We start from the raw sequence: 17,914 nt of genomic DNA, 5'->3' as shown, positions 1-17,914 counted from the left end.
CCATTTTGCGACTTTATCTGGTGGTACTGTCGAAGTTGGAGCCGTGGCTTGTTGCTGCTTGGCAGGCACCACAATTACAGATCCGGCAGTAGGTCTATCCTAAGGACAGCAGGATCCTGCTCTGGAGGCTGGTATTTTTTCTGCAGCCTGGAAAGAGCCGACTTAATCGTAGATGGTATCAAGAAAAACTCAATCACTGGTTCTAACAGTCCTGGCACCAGAGGAAGCAAAGGACGTGACACCTGTTTATGTTGCAAAGTCTCAAATATGACAGAAGTAGTAGGAGTGGAGACTGGAATGTTTAACTTTGAAGCACCCCTCACTAAAGCCTCTTGCAACGTTGAGATGTCAAACTGGTGAGACCCGTGGGGGAGGCGAATTCTTTAGTGTAGGTCAGTATCTGCCAGTGCTTGATGAGGATGTGTCCCTAGTATGTCTAGAATGAGACCTCAGTCTATGATGACGTGAATGAGTAGAGGATCTATGACTACGAGAACGATGCCTCCTGTGGGATCTAGACCTCAGCCGTCATGGTGAAGACGGTGGAGGAGGAGGCGGAGATCATGGCTCCACATTTGGAGACTGCTGATGAGATGCTGGGGCAGAGAGCCTTGACTGAGAATAGTTTCACGAATAATCCGAATCCGACGTGTAAATGCATCTCCTCCTCTTACACGCCTCCTGTAATTTTTAAGATGGAGACAAAGTTCCTGAGGAGGTTCTTTGAATCCCTCTCGACGTCAATATACTTGTCGACGGCGACCTTTGACGTCGTCTCGATGGAGGATCTCTCTTCGACATCGAGCGCCGCCCTCTCGGCGTCAACCAATGGTGGGAGTATGCCGGTGATGGCTCAACGTCAAGCGACTTTGCGGGTGAGACATGGTTCTCAACGGCGACCTACGAGGTGTCACAGTCGGCGGCGGACTTCCTGACACTGACCGATGTGGAATCGTCGTCTTTGAAATTGATGATCTTTTTCTCGACCTTGTTTGGACTCAGAGCCATGGGGCGATGGCGAACAGGTCGGCGCTGTACCTCCTTCAACGTCATCGGCCGGCACAATTTTTCAGCCCTTCTACTGGGGTGTCCTCTAGAGGCGGAAGACAGAGCCCTGGTAGAGGAATGACCCTCTCCTCACCCTGGATTCCCACCTGAAGACATGGCCTGTTTTCTTATCTCTTTTCTCCCTGAAGCTGGATTTTCTCTGTCACGCAGAGTATGTTTTGAGAAGGTTTTGCAGATGGAACAAGCCTCAAGAACATGAGAAGCAGGAAGACAAATTATGCACAATCTGTGAGGATCAGCCTTGGCTTTCTTCCTACCACAGTGTGGGCACTTATCAAAAAGAGATGGCATTTTGGAGTTAAAAACTGCAAAGTTTTTGTCAGAAAAAAACAGAAACACGAACAGGAAGACCAAAGACGTTGAGTGAAGCAGTTAAATGCTAAATTCAGAAGTGATTTCTGAAGAGAAACACCAAATTGGTAGAGCTCTATGCTCCAGGGTACTGAAAGCAGGAGCCAGAAAAAAACTGAAGTTACTGCCACTGGCTGTGCATGATGGGATACTGTTGGTCTCTGGGATCTTAAAGGCACGTCTTCTATTTTCAAAGACATAATGGCAGCTTAGGGGGCTACTCTGTCCTTTCCTTTCAATTCTATAATGAAAACAAGGATTTTGTGAAGATTATTCTGTGTGTTTAATACTACTAAAACTACACACATTTAGTATACTGGCTACCTTTTTGCAATTCCTGATGAGGATGTGGCCAGTGTAGCCTATGTATGTAAGCTGCAATATTGTCTTTCTATCTCTTAAGTGTCTTTGCAGGCCTTCCTGAAGAAAGGTGAAAAATATCCACTTAAGAAGATATCTCTATAGAAGTGCTCCGGGGTCCCCGCACGTGGGCGAGACTATTCAAGTGCTTATGGCTATACATGGAAATCCCCTACGAGAGAACCTTGGCCTCGTGCTCCTTTATGACCTTGGGTGTTAATACTGCGGCACTGCTCACACGAGCTAGTCTCACCCTTCGACCGAAGGCACCACAAGAAGACCTTGTGAGAGTCAGTAATGGATATTGATTGTCAAAATCATGACAAGACTTGAAACAGACTTTTTTGGAGGTGACATTCCATGAAGTACTGCACTGTAAAGATTTTAGGAGAGAAAATGCTCTCAGGAAATCATTAACGTGATCAAAATCAAGGAGAAAAGCTATGGTTCCAAGTTGAAGGATGGAAAAAAGGGAACAGATGTCTGTACTCCTGGGTGCGTAATGTAAGTTTTAAGGAACATCACTGTGTTGCTGTTTCCAGTTCCAAATAGGTGGGAGCACCCAGGCTGGCGCAGGAGAGCTATGGAAATGTTTTCGGATACAGTGCGCCGCCTGTGGATATTAAACCGGTATGGAACTTGCGATAAGACGTACCTTCAAAAAAGCAGGTTTGACCACTGTTATTGGAATGTTCCCCAATTTTTGCGATTGCCAAATTATGTTCTGTGGTATACAGAGTAAGCAATACATACCATACAACTTCTTACTTTCCATCCATAAACTCAAAGTTAACACCTGACAAAGAAGATATTAACTTATTGCAGGGGAAAAAAAAAAAATCTGACAAATGTTTCATTTCTCCAATCCAACTTTTTTTATTTGTTACAACCAGTTATCAATATGTTGCAATGAACTTACTTATAACACTAAAGGAAACATGGCCTTTCTTTTATCTGAGTTTGCACAAACCACTCTCCTACGCACCACACAATAAATTAACTTATATTGAATTTCAAATAAGAATTATTATTGCAGAAAAACAGACCGTCACTATTTGTGACGTCCAATAAACAAGTGTCCTATTTGGGAAAAAGATAGCAACTTTGGGTATTAACCGACCTAGACCTACACCTGCTCCAGACATTTGGCAAAAAGCGGCAGGCAGTTAGATATTTGCTTGCTTCTATAAATGTTAAACAAAAATGGATTTGTCCGTTGTGAAAACAGGATATTTCTTGGCAAGCCATCCTCAAAGACCATCAAACTGCAGAAAAACGACCACATCAGACAATTTTCGAAGACTTGTGCCATCAGGGAAAGTACTCTACTTCCCGTAAAGACAGAGCACCTCTGAGGGTAATTCCTGAGAGACTGATTACTTTCTAGACTGTGTAAAAGATCATTTCCCTCCCTGAACATCAGCTCTTTCCCATCACCAAAAGTGCTGGTCATCTGTTGCAGACAACGTGACTTCCATGCCTGTTCTACATACATACAAATTATAAAGTGCTTAAAATTGGAGTGAAGTTTGCAAAATCAACGACAGCTTTGTGGAAACATTAGCTTTTTTCCTTCTTGCTACGTATTGAATTCCTTGAATCCATAGCTCTATTTCTTCACTTTGCTTTACAAATACAAAAATAAACCCACATCAACACACATATGAACAAAAATGCCTTAGCTATGTTTTTCCAGGAACGCCAGCCCTATATGTCTCTGGAGCGGTGGTCTTCAGTGTGGGAAAAAGTACACTTCTTGTATAATAGAGGGACGCAGAATATACTACAAGGCCATTTTCAAATCCTTTCTTTATTCACCCAAAATGAGGATAAAATGCATTGGATTGCGATTGGTGAAGAGCTTTTGGCACCAAGACAATTTGCCAACCTTTTCTTGACTGATATCCTACCAATACGCTGGTGCCTTTTTGATCAGAAGGCAAACTCATTAGGGCCAGCAGAACTGTGATTTACAAATTCATTAAAGGTGTGTTCCAATTCTGTTCACTTGCATGGGAGCATTCTGTGGCTTGTCGACAACTGAGAAGAAAACACTATGGACTGGAAAGGTTCTTCCCAGGAGTGAAGATATGTGCAAGGTGCATCAGGATGGGCTCACACCAACCAATGGTAGGCTAGACTGGTGGCATTACCAGCGTATCTCAGCTTGGAGATACACCAAATAAATAAAAACAAAACTTACTAGACCGCATCCATTAAAAATAAATGAAGCTGCCAATTGCAACTGTTGTATGCTCTGGAAAGTCAATCATGTGAGTAAAAATTATCTAGATCAAGGCTGTAGAATTTAGTTTTTCTTGCTGCTTGAGGCAAAGCAAGGTAAAAAAATAAAGCGTTATGAGTGCACCTTATCGTACTGTCAAACAGGCTAGAACAACTGTAATTCGAAAGCTAATCATCTCATGCAAGAAGCAGCCAAGGTGCACACCAGAAATCATTGCCTGCAATCATCAATGTATACATCAAAACATAAATAAACTGAACAAACAATGAAAAGGACATACATCTGATGAAAAAGCTCTTATATCCAAGAGGTCATGCTTGGCTTCATGCTTAATAAACTATCCCTGCTTTAAGTGCTGAAGAGATCCATCCCTGGTTGCAGCTGCTTAAGCAGCTTTGATATAAAGCAGCCTTCAACACACGAACATATGCGAGACATGAGGTGTTAAGCACTTTCTCAAACATAGTGCGAAGGATGCAAAAGATGCTCTAGAAGACAGTTAAAAGGAGACCTTGTGAATTACTGGAGATCTCACTCTCCAGTTTGACATTCCTCAACAATTTAAGGCACTTAAAGAGAGCGAGGGCTGCACTGACCAGTGCCAAGAAAACCTCCAATATTTTTGCTCATCGTATTCAGTGAACTGTACATCTCATGAGTACCACACAGAAGAGACGTTCACGAAAATATGACGTATATGTCCTCCCCTTCTGCTAACTGTCACTGCTTTTCCTTTTTTGAAATTTAATTTTTTTCTGCAGTTGCATTTCATTAACATTTGATGTTATCTGTTGCACAGCATCGAGAAGACACACAAAAGTAAGAGCTGTAGCAACAGGGAAGGGGTTTAAAGACAATCATATTTCAGTCGTCACCGTGGACATCTAGGAAAGCATTACAAATATGGCAATAAATTGGGCCAGATGAGTCTTCTTCCTTGAGAATGGCTAGCTTAGAATTTTGGGATCCCACGGCTGGAAATGAAGTAAACTTGAACAAATTTTAGATGTTCAACATTTGATATAGGATCAAAACTAACATTTGTCATAATAGCACCCTTTTTTGCAAATAGGCACCTAAAGGATATGGACGAGAAACTGTTGTAATTGAAGAAAACGTAACCCATCAAATTTGATTGGAATTGGAGATTTGCAATTACATTGTGTACATTGCGGTGGGGGTTTCGCTTCTGGCTATGGAAATTGTTTTACTGATAGTGAGATTACATGTCGGCAGACTAGGCCATGGACAATCCTGTTCATAGCTCTGGATCCATCAGCTTAGCAAACAAGCATCCAACAGACGAATATCTTTTTATGAACTTGTAAAACAAGTACACCCAGGCCCACTCCAAGGTTACCACTCCTCTAAAGCTCCCTTCACATCCTATTACCTTCACAAGTCTTGCTATCAGCACGTCTCATATAAATTAAGACACCATAGAGAAGTTCATGTAGAAAGTACATAGGGGCATAAAACAGAAGCCAGAAGAGTGCATGACCACTAAAGGACAAGAGAACAGCAGCTCCAGTAATAGCAGCATTTCTCTCTCTCAGGGTGGGGCTTTTTTGTACACTTGACAATCGGTGAAAAAAAATGTTCCTTTATGTAGAAAGACACAAAATATTCAGACACATTCACAAGGACCCCAACGAGAAAAGGCTGTAAACGATGAAGGGAAATTAGCTCTTGGGAAACCTTCCTGAGCAAGCAGCAGGAGAAAACAGTGCCAGAACTGGAGGATACAACACTCCCATACTCACAAAGGGTCGACATCCAGCCAGTGATCGCAATAGAAAAACAATAGGGATCTTCTGGAATAATTCAGCAACATACACTTCGTCACCCAGCATTTTTGCCAACAACACCCATCAAACATGATGGCCCGCCACCTGATAAAGAACATCGAGTTAAGAATGGTGGCTGCCTAGAACTACGTCCCCAAAGGCACACGTGGTTTAATATATTTTTAAACACGTCATAGTTTGTGTTCTAAAACAAATAAAAGCACAAGACTGTTGGAGCAATGGTGAGCTGTGAGCTGCAGGTATTTCAACTTCATGCATACAGAATATCGATGAAGGCTACATTTTTCTCTGTTTTCTGACTCAATGTTTTTCAGACAGACATCGGTGCAGTAATATAAAGCGCCCTGCTTTCATGGTGTTGTAGGTTCACCACGAGTCCTCTCCCAAGTGTTCACAAGAGAAGGTGTGGGGAGCTCCCTTTGTATGATTGTGCTGACATGTTAAGAGCTCCATATCCTGCAGGTTATTCTGCCAATAATTAAAGTGCAATTTTCAAAGGAAGTCATGGTTCCTTAAAGTTACTAAACCGAACATTAGGCACTCACAGGTGGTACATGCAAAAGACGTTAAGAAAGCCCTCCAGAAGCCATGCTCCACAGAGGTTGATGGAGCTCTCAGAATTTCATCCCTAACGGGTGTCAGTAATCTCGGAATGTAATCTTGCATAAATGCTGGGGTACTACTGGTTATTTGTTTTCCAGACAAGCTGTGAACTTTGTATTTTTTCTTTTTAAAGAGATCTGGTGTTTCCTGGTTCACAAGGACAAAGAGCAGTAAAAAGGTGTGCAAAAATACCAAAATGTTGCATGCACAAAACTCATCTTCAATAGTCGATGGAAGGTGCTTGGGGACCAAAGAATCACTGCTATTGAAAGTATTCTACGCCACCAGGTTTGCCTACAAAGAAACTATGGCCTTAAGTAGCTATAGCACTGGAAAGAGTTTCTCCCTAGGTGCCATCAGCAATTGGGTGCTGCATATGTGAAGCTCCCACTGGCTCACTGCAAGTCTTTAGAAGACGCAGTCTAGGTGAATGAGGAAAAAAGCCTGTAGGAAACCACAAATGCCCATTTTCTTAAGTTTGGGGCCTAGGGTGTATTGGACAGTTTTTTTGGGATGGGCTGATGCTCAGATTCACTGAAGAAAGCCAACAAGTTCAGCAGCAGAGATGGATGGAGTTATGGTAGCCGCTAAACAAGTTCATACCTAATCACCCACATAAAACCGTTTGTACAAAATGGCTCGTCAGTAACAATGTCTGCCAGTCAACTGAGGACTGGCTGAAACATGCAGGTAAAAAAGGGGGCAGTGTACTGCATGGAAGAATGAGAAGTACCACTACATCTAGTACATTTGGAGAAAAGGGTAATGCACAGATTAGCAAAGGGAGGACAGCCAGGAATGCAGTCTTTCGGAACACCAATTGTGAGAAAGGGGTTCTCTGCCTACGACCGTATGTGTGGCTTGTTTATATTTATAGGAATTAATAGATCTACACTAACTCTGGTTTCTGATCTTGACATAATTGACGGGGAGATGTGGGTGATTGCTGATCATCAGCCATAAATAAAATGCATGTTCTCAGACGTCAGATTTAATTAGTTTGTGGAGAAATTTGGTAGCTTTTCTGACAAGTGGAATACCTGTATTTCTTGGTCTGAATCAGATTATGTAATGGGACCAATTTAGCCAGTCCCCCTTGCCTTTAATACGTTTATTTCCACGAGAGCCAACTTTCCAGTGTTCAAAACTGCTTAATCCAAGACTTTTTCCTGAGAGTACTTTTGCTAGCACGTTTTAGGCTAACACTTGCTTACCAGTATGACCAACAGAATCTCACTCCCCAAGGATGTTCTCTGGGCACTAATTTGATTGCACGTCCAAAGATTTTAAGGTGAGACTTTCAGGGAGCAGGGAGAGCTCTTTGATTGAGAGATGCTCTGATGTTCTGGCAGTCAGAGTACTTCTTAGTTGTATCTAACGAATACTGAAGTGTACAAATGGAGAGGCAGACTCTGCAGGACAGAGATACAATCAGATTCTACAGCTCGACTGTTAGAAATAAGACAGCGGGGTGGAGCACACCATAATTTACCAAATGTTGTCAGGCAGTGCTCGGATTATGTTTTAGGGAAGGCAAATAAAGTTATTTCTCCCAGAATGATTGGTCTGCCTTTAAATGGTGAACACGTGCAAGAGACTGGGTTTTCTTTCCAGACTGGGTCTCAGACGAATAGGGAAATAGAAAAGGCCCCTATTTTCCTTTAATACAGAGCGGCATTTGCAGGAAGAATAATTCATGACAAGTTCACATCCAAAACGTCTGTGGGAGTGTTGGTGGGATGCAGAGTTTGGCTGGAATGGCAGACAATCTTGGAAGTGGCCAGATCTTGCAAGCAGCTACCCTGCTTTAGGCTCTGAAACAGTGAAGCTTCGATCTGCTCCTGACAGCTTTTCAGACAATCCTGTGGGGAGAACAAATAGAGTTTATTTTCAGAAAGTACCGCTCAGGTCTCATACAGCTGAACACTGCAAATGGTTATAGGAAGAAGCTAAACATACCCAAACTCGCAAATATAGAGAACATAATCCCAAACGGGCAACAGTTACACAGGTAGGATTAGCACTCATCCAAACTCGCATCAACCAATGATCCCAAAATCTCTGACCATACTCATCCAAACTCGCATCAACCAATGATCCCAAAATCTCTGACCATAAACATATCGGATGAGGATTCTACTGCGCGCGAATGGTGTTCAATACTTGATGGTACGATATTCTGAAATTTTAGATTGGGCGAGCCAGATTATTTTACAATGCAGTAGGTTAGTTGATCTGGTCTTTTAGAGCAAACAGGCACATTTCTCTTTATAAATTCAGAAGATGCACAAAAATAATTTTGCATAACTCTGTAACTGATCCTTCATTGGCAAAGCAATATAATGCATCTGTAACAAATGCTCATAAAAATAGCGTGAAAAGAGTAATCTGCAACGATTTTATCATGTGTGCACATGTAGGCCTCTTGTGTTTGAGTTTATTAGTGAAACCGAATGCCATAAAATGCTGGTCTGAACTGGGGTGGCGAATTGAGCTAAAGAACGATAATGATTTCAACCCAGATCTGTGACTGCGGTGAGTGTCCGAAAAGTTTCAGCTCTCCGTCCATCATCTCCTTATGTTTGCTTCAGGTGAAATCCTAGACATTAGGTCAAATGCGCACAATCCATGCCAATTTAATTTTAAACTGAATTCCTGCTTTCATCCGAATTAACCATACAGCATAAAGATAATGACAAATCCCATAAACAATAACCTGTTCCAAATCAGAGCACAATATCCTATATGCCTCTCAAAGGAGTCTTACCCCAAGGCAATTGCACAAGGGTTTGAGCCATGTCTGCTGCGGCCTTTGGTACTCCGGGAAATTAAATAGAACATGTCCTCCCTTACACAGTTACAAAACTGACATGCTACCGTCATGGATGAATGTGATTTCCATTTGCTTGTAAATGAATTCGCTAAAAGTGTGCCCAGTCTGAACTTACAGATTGTACAGGCTATAGGTGGGTTAATATCATCTAGATAGAGTTCTTTTGCTGGGAAATGTTTACAAGCTAAAAAATCATCCTCCACCATGCCCCAGAGTGTTTTTTTCCAGGTAATAATCAATAACATTCCTTTCACAAAAAGCCTTTTTGACTATGCACTTTGCACCAGTCCCCATTGTGGAAGGATTATTCCAATAATCTCCCAGGCCAAGATCTGGTAAATGAGTGAACTTTACTCAAAGTTAGTACTTTTTCCAGGACCAATCTATAATGTCAGAGCTCTTTGGTAGACCACAGACTACCCCAATATAAAAGAGGTTTCAACATCGCCAGGTCACCCACTCTTTTTAGGTCAAGGTCAAAAGACAGAGGTAACACAGGAGTACTCTGGAGCTAGGAAAAAAAGAGATCTTATGAAATTATTTTCCTTTGTGACCAAGCTACTAACATTGGAAGCCCCCATACTTCTGCCCCATCACAGCATCACCCAACACTGCCAACTCACTAGCCTCACTTTCCCTCTTAATGGGTATTCTTGACAGACACTCTGCTCCATATTGCACTCACCAGACAGACACTCTACTTGGAAATTATGCCCCATCAACTCCTCCATCGATCTCCTGATTCTTGGAGTCAGATGATCATGATCCCTGCAAGTAAAAATCTGTACCAATAGAGGAAGATCAGATCTTGCTACGAAAGGAATTCCCCACAAGTAAAATCTGAATGTTGTATCACCCAGGCAACCAAGCCTCTTGCTCTATTACGGAGTATCGTTCCTCTGCTCCCTTCAAGGATCGGGAAACAAAAGCTACAATCCTGTGCTCTCCTTCAACAACTCGCAACAAAAAAGCACCAAGACCACTAAGGCTTCGGTCAGTTGTTAGTATAGGTTTCTTACATGCATCAAAATGTCCCAAAGCAGGCAATTTCCCAACATATAATTTGACGGACTGAAAATCCGTTTCACACTCACCCGTTCATGAGAACGCCACATCCTTTTTGCGCAGACTTCTCAGTGGTTGGACTACACTCCCAAACTTTACAATGAATTTCGAACAAAAACACAGGTAAGCCAAGAAATGATCTCACTTAATTTGTTTTTAGGGGTTGGAGCCTCAACAATACTTTTAGCCAGATCTAGTTTGGGACCAATTCTTTCCCCAGAAATCGTATATCCGAAATACATGACCGCTGTGACCCCAACACTGCATTTGTCTTTCCTGAAAGTCAGTCTGGATTCTTGCAATTTCTCTAAAACGGTTTCAAGACTTTGTCATGATCATCCTTCTCTTTGCCATACACCAAAATATCATCCTGTAAGAATAGGATTCGTGGAATCCCTTCAAACACCTGCTTCATTACCCTCTGAGAACAGGCCGCCGCAGATGCTAACCCAAAGGGCATTCTTAGGAATTGATGGGCTTCCAGAAGCATGACAAATGATGTGAAAGGTCTTGATTCTTCATGTAGGGAAACCTGATGGTAGGGTGAGGCAAAAATCCATGGCTTTAAACACTCTAACTTCGTTAAGAACGACTACAAGCTCATATATATTGAAAAGAGGTTGGCGATCGACCCAAATATGCTTGTTAAGTCCCCGAGAGCCACATACATTGGCAAACTTCTACCACCATCTTTAGGAGCAAGGACCACTGATGTTAGAGGATTCAATTTCCTCAATGATAACAAGTCTCGATAGTTGTAACAACTCAACTTGAAGAGGTTCCCTCGAATTTGGCACCTTCCTGTCCTTAAACACACAAAGCACAGCATTCTCTTTCAACACGATCTTAAAAGGATGTAACAATCTCAACCCCTCACCAAACACTTTGGGAAACTCGCACACCACATCATACTCATTTCCATTGTATGTCAACAACAAAATGGGCTCCAAGGTATTAGGTCTAAGATTGATACCCATATCCCCTTAGGTCGCCAACCGCATAAATTGTTGCTGCTGATTGCTATGTACACTTTGCCCACAGTCTCTCAGTCACAGAATTTAATTTTTATAACTATGGCCCCTAACACATCAATATTTACTCCACCATTACCTACAGGGTTGATATCAGATGGTAATAACTCAATATTTTTTAGCAAAGTTTTCACTCAATGCTGGTCACCCACTATGGTGTACGGAGACTCCGAATCAATGTGGACCTTTAATGTCTCACGCCAATGTCCACAACATCCATCAGCATTTTTAAGCCACCTCCATCAACCACACCTTCATCTGTTACTGTACACCACTTTGCTTCTAATCTTCAGTTTCCTCAATAACATTTACTCTCCCATTCTTACACACCCTCGTAGAGTGTCCCTTCGTTCCACACTTCTTGCACAGTACATTCCTGGCATAACAATTTAAACTGTTAGAAAGGAGTGCTGGACTATCAAACCTGTAACAATTCACATCCTTACTGTCTAGGTTTGTTTGAGGATTTCTAAACATTTTTTAAGTCACATCATTACTTTCCCTGACGCCACATTTCTTGCATTCACTAAACTTATATGTTCTTTAGATCAGGCTTCATGGAACTCTCAAACCCAGGTGGAAGCATTCCCCATAGCTTCCACCACTGGTATTGCTTACTTGAGGTCAGGGTCTTGGGCGAATAGTTTCTTTTACTCTCCGATCATTGGTGCACCTCACCAATTGGTCTCTGATCAGAGAGTCAGTCAATTTTCCAAAATCACACATACGGGTAAGTGTGACGCAATGGAATTTCCCCACTGTTTCCGCTTTGCCTTGTACACTTGTAAAAAACGACGTTTATCCTGGTGCCAAAAACTTTCCTGAACATAATCTTTGCCATTTTAAACGGATCCCTTGGCTCTCCATCTGCGGCACGCAATGGTAATTCTTCTAAGCTGTCCCAAATATTCCTTCACTCCAGCCAAAAATTGTGTAGTAACACGGCTTGCTCGCTAGTTGCCAAAAATCGTTCTCCACCTATGGCAACTAAGTAGGAGTCAAATAGTTTTCTCCAATGTTCACTTGATAGTATTGGTTACCCCTTTTCTGATAAGAAACTAGAGGCTGTGACATATTGGAGGTTGAAAAACACAACAGGGGCCCTTGGGTCTAGAAATGTATTTATGGGGTACTGGAGTGACCCTTTCTGGGTCAATTCCCCTCACCCACCTGTGGGTGGCATGCTTCATCTTTGGGGATCTCCTCGCACTTCAAACCTAGTAGTTGTGTGGGCTACAACACCCTCACAGAGGGAGGAGCTCAGGAATGTTTTAATAGAGATGATGAGGTATACTAAAACCTCTTGATGAGCTGGGTGTGGTGAAATAGGGGTGAGATAAAGGTGTTAGTGATTGAAACTGACTCAATGGTGTGCTAATCAACTTTAATCTGGCATTCACAGGTCAGGATTAAGACATGGGGCTGAGATAGAGGGAGATTTGATCTATCAATGTAATCGGATGGTTAGCATGTTTCAGCCCAATACTCCCGAAAGGGATGTAGCGGCTTTCATCAGGACCGAAGTGAGACAAAAGAAAAAAAGAGTGCGATGTCCACTTAGTTGAAGTGGAAAATAGTGTACATTAACAAATACATATAAATACAACAAGTAATTGTAGTGAAGGTTCACTCAATTGTAGAGCGTACTGGTCAGGAAACGCTCTAGAAAGAGAAACAAAATTGTGCTTTTATAAAGAGCATAAGCCCACCACCATGTATAAATGGCTCTAAAAAGAGTACATATTATAACATCAAATCACATATGGTGCGGAAAATCACCTATCTGAATCGTTGGGCAAGCGAACGGACACCTATAACCGCGGCATTGCAAACTCAAGGCGGTATCCAATTCCGGTTTTGAAAGCATAAAAGGTGGTGAAAAAATATGTATGACTGTAAGACAGTCATTCACACACAAAATACACAGTTGACAATGCCATGTTAAGGTGAACCACTAAAAGTATGTCCTGGAATCTCGCATGGGGTATGTTGTGTGATGGAAAAAAAACAATACACAGAAGCGTTCCTCATGGTCAGGAATCTCAAAAAAATGAAGCTAGTCATTAAACCCAACAACACTCGTTCGAACCAGATAAGACATAACCGCAAACAGTTAAAATGGTGTTACCTACGTGCAGCCTCCCACTAGTCATGTCGACTACCTAGAAAAGTTGGGGATCCAGACCCAATTGTATCGGTTATAGAGGGTAAACATCCTTTACAACTAAACTTTTACAACGCACTACCATTACGACGCAACTTTTACAACGCAAACCATTACAACGCATTGCGCTGGGGGGCGCTCTAGGATAGGGAATGTATTTAATACACCTTCCCTACTATCCACGGGGACTGGAGTTGGAATAGTAAATTAAATAAATCACTATCCAGCGCCTAAAAGCACTATGCGTTGTAATGGTATGCGATGTAAAAACCGCGTTGTAAAGGTAGGCGTTGTAAAAGTATGCGTTGTAACGTCATACATCCGTTATAGAGTATCTTAATGCTACTTCAAACGAAAAACAAAGGCAAAGAGCCGTCGCGTGAGGCTAGCGCAATGTGCCATAACACAGCGTACCAGCATTGCACGCTCCAGCTGTTTAAGATATGTCAGCAAGCGGGCAATCTACTGTTTTTATGTAAAGCCCGCCCCGCTTTAAAAGAAATGTAAAACTTGAGTCACCTGAGAGAGGGAAGTGGCTGTCTTTCTGTGGTCAGAACTCAATACTGCCATTTTACGGGCAGCCTAATGCTACTGTGCACGTGCAGTCATGGCCGGTGGGCCGTTATGTAGCTGATCGAAATCTCTGCGCTTAAGTTGCTCTGTAACAAATGCAAGTACCTCAAGTAAAGAAGACCACAGCCCTTCTGGTGCCCCGGAGTAAGTTGGCTCCGAAGTATGTTTACTGATATGTTTTACTGCATAGACGTTACTCCCTCCCAGGAATTGCAGATGCAGTGCGTGACACGTCATGCGAGTACAGCGTGCACTGCAAGAGCGCCTAATGGGAAATGTAGTGCCAGAAAAAGGTCCCTTAGTAAACTACATGACCCAATTGATAAAATATGCCAACTATTGTGTTGTGAATATGAAAACATGCATACTTAGTTATCAGCATCTCGGAGTGTAAAAATGCAGGTGAACAGGCCAAGTAAGCAATAGAAACGCAGCTGTACCAACACTATGTCGTATGTCTGCATTCTCTGCACAGGCATGATTAGAGTTAAGGTGTAAGAGAAATGTCTATAGGATGAAATGAATAACCTAAATACTAAATTAAAGGGTAATAAAAGAAAGTCACTGGCCTCAATGTTGTAGAAAAAGACTATTCGACACAGATGCAGACAACTCAGTGTGTAATACAATATGTACACATTACTGGTGGCACAATTTTCCAGAGGAGCTAGCCACAGGGCGCTGCAGCAGAGTTATAGACAAGACAAAGAAAACCATGGAATATAATCATGGAGGCCTGTACTGTCACTCTGTACACCCAACGTTGTTCCTTGTTAAACAAGAACTGTGTAATGTTTGTGATTGATTGGGGAATAGCTGGCTTGTCTAGTGCAGTCCATGCCTCATTTGTGAAAGTATGTTGTCAATTTGGTGGTAATTTTATTGCAGCCGATTGTGATCTTGTGATCAGAGATACAGATCTTTACTTTTCTGGTAGTCATCTCTACATATATAAGGCCGCAGGGACAAGTAATTAGATAGATCAAATTATAAGACTTATAGTTGGTGTGTTGTAACACCCAGGGTCTCTCTGTGCCTATATCATTGTGTGTTTAGTCGGAGTACAGACACTGCAAAAGCCACACAGAAAGTGTCCTCTGACTTGTTGGAGCTCCGAGAGAGTGTTCTGATGTATTGTGGTTTGGAGCTGTGGTCTAGTGTGTACAAGTATGTCTCGTTGATTTTTCAAGAACCGCGTTCAGATCCTAGAAAGACAACTACTGGTTCGCCATTATCCTCACAATCTGATTAAGAGGTCTGTGAAAAGATCCAAGAATAACAACTGAGAGGCTCTTTTAGAAGCTCGACCACAAAAAAAGCAAACTATCGGTTGATGTGTGAGCACTTTCAGCATCAGGTCCAGTTTAATCCAAAGGTCTAGCAAGAAGAATTGGAAGATTTTGAATAAAGGAACATGTTCACTGCCGGAACCCATGTTCGCTTTAAAACGGAGCTCATATTTGCGAAACAAACTTGTAGACACTAGACCACAGCTCCAAACCATGATACATTAGACAACTCTCTGGGACCGCCAATCAGTCAGAGGACACTTTCCGTGTGGCTTTTGTAGTGTATGTACTCAGACTAAACACACAACACATCGATATAGGCACAGAGAGACCCTGGGTGTTACAACAACACACCAACTGTAATTCTGATAATTTGATCTGATTACTTGTCCCTGCGGCATTATATGTAGCAATGACCACCAGCAAAGTAAAGATCTGTATCTCTGAACACAAGAGCACCGTCTGCTGCAATAAAACTACCACCAAATTGACAACACACTTTCACGAAATGAGGCATCGAGCAAATGATCTTACATGGACTGTACTAGACAAATCATCTATCCCCCAATCAATCACAAACATTACACAGTTCTTGTTTAATAAGGAACAATGTTGGGTGTACAGACTTAAGAGTGACAGTACAGTCCTCAATGATGATATTACATGGTTTTCTTTGTCTCGCCCATAACCTAGCTGCAGCACCCTGTGGGTAGCTCCTCTGGAAAATTATTGTGCCACCAGTACTGTGTACATAGTGTACTACACACTAAGTTGTCTACATCTGTGTATGAATAGTCTTTTTCTCCAACATTGGGCCGGGGTCTTTTATTACCCTTTCTTTACATTACTATTTAGGCTATTCATTTCCTCCCATGACATTTCTCTTACACCTCTATAACGGATACAATTGAGTCTTGAGCTCCTCTCCGCCAGCCTCGCCCCTCTTCCCCGCATCCAACTAATAACCTCCGGCGGTAGATCCTTCTCCTACCTCGCCGCCAAGACCTGGAGCACCCTCCCTACCCACCTACGGCAGACCCAAGACCTACTCACCTTCAGAAGACTCCTCAAGACCTGGCTCTTCGAGCAGTAGAGGCACCCCCTCCCCTCAGCGCCTTGAGACCCTCACAGGTAAGTAGCGCGCTTTACAAGTACTCTGATTGATTGATTGATTGAGAAGAAAACAAGTTACCTACCTGCAACTTTGGTTCCCCAGTATTGGTAACTTTCATAGATTCCCATGGTTTTGTATCATTCCCAGTCGTCTGAATGGGAGTCTTGGTAACAAAATAACATAGCAGTAGGTACAAAAGAGAAAGAAAAAGGCCTAGGCCTCATTCCCTTTTGTAGCATATCCGCCTCTTTTTGTAAAAGAGACCAAACTAGGCATCAGCCAATCAGAAGAGCCTCACCCCATAGAACCCTCCTGAAGGAACCTCAGAGCCTCAGATTTTCGTAGCCGTTGTGTAACAATTACCATATCTGCTGAAGGCTGAGCTTTCCTCGGGGAAGTGGGTGGGCGCATGGGAATCTATGAAAGTTACCAATACTGGGGAACCAAAGTTACTGGTAAGTAACTTGCTTTCTTGCCCCAGTATTGGAACTTTCATAGATTCCCATGCTTTTGTATCTGAGTAGCAATCAGTTTGCAATAAAAAACACATTTTGTGGCATAAATATACATTGCAATAGCCATCAATACATGAAGATACAAAATGTGCAGAATAAAGGAAGGTGGGATAGAAAGGAAAGCTCACCAATTAGTGGAAGAGGTTCCTCAGGACTGCCTGGCCCACAGCTGTGTCCTCCTCTGTCAAGGATTCCAAGCAGTAATGCTTCGTAAAGGTGTGCACGCTGTTCCAAGTCGCTGCCCTGCAAATGTCTCTGATCTGCACTCCCGCGAAGAGAGCTGTCGAAGTAGCCATCGATCTTGTGGAATGCGCTCTAATTCTGCTGGTCAGCGGCTTACCCGCTATCGAATGGCAATGTAGAAAGGCACTGGAAATCCACCTTGCAATACTTTGTTTTGAAAGAGGGAGGCCCTTGCGAGGACCACCAAAAGCAACAAACAATTGGGAAGATTTAGGGAATCCTTTGGTGCGATCCAAATACAATTTTAAGCATCTTTGTACGTCCAGAGAATGCAGTGACCTCTCCGCTGGTGTGGAAGGGTGAGGAAAGAAAGATTTAAGGATAACTGGCTCATTCAAGTGAAAGTCCAAGGGCACCTTGGGTATGAACTTTGGGTTAGTTCTTAAGATTACTGTATTCCTTTTGAATTGGAGAAACGGTTCCTGAATTGTGAGAGCCTGCAACTCCCCATTGCGTCTTGCCGATGTGAGGGCAAGAAGGAGAGCCAATTTCCATGAAAGGAATTTCATGTCCGTTCGATGTATTGGTTCAAATGGGTCTTTCATGAGCTGTGTGAGGACCAAATTCAGTTGCCAAGTAGGAGGCGGAGGCCTCACCGGGGGATAGACACGGAACAATCCTTTAAGAAACTGTTTAATTATCCTAGAAGACC

General features: G+C 42.5%; 1 protein-coding gene across 1 annotated transcript in view; it reads right to left on the bottom strand.

The window, feature by feature from the left end:
• Positions 1–2,630: 2,630 nt before the first annotated feature.
• The window catches only part of CCND3 (cyclin D3), a 181,262-nt gene continuing 165,978 nt past the window's right edge, over positions 2,631–17,914 (bottom strand). Inside the window, exon 5 of the mRNA XM_078644719.1 lies at positions 2,631–8,297. Within this exon, the coding sequence (XP_078500845.1) occupies positions 8,130–8,297 (168 nt within the window). The 3' untranslated portion in view covers positions 2,631–8,129. The remainder of the gene's footprint in view (positions 8,298–17,914) is intronic.

Source organism: Lissotriton helveticus, chromosome 5_1 (assembly GCF_964261635.1).
Source record: "Lissotriton helveticus chromosome 5_1, aLisHel1.1, whole genome shotgun sequence".
Classification (NCBI taxonomy): domain Eukaryota; kingdom Metazoa; phylum Chordata; class Amphibia; order Caudata; family Salamandridae; genus Lissotriton; species Lissotriton helveticus.
Note: the sequence above shows the minus strand (reverse complement) of the source record. Positions and strands in the feature narration are given on the sequence as shown.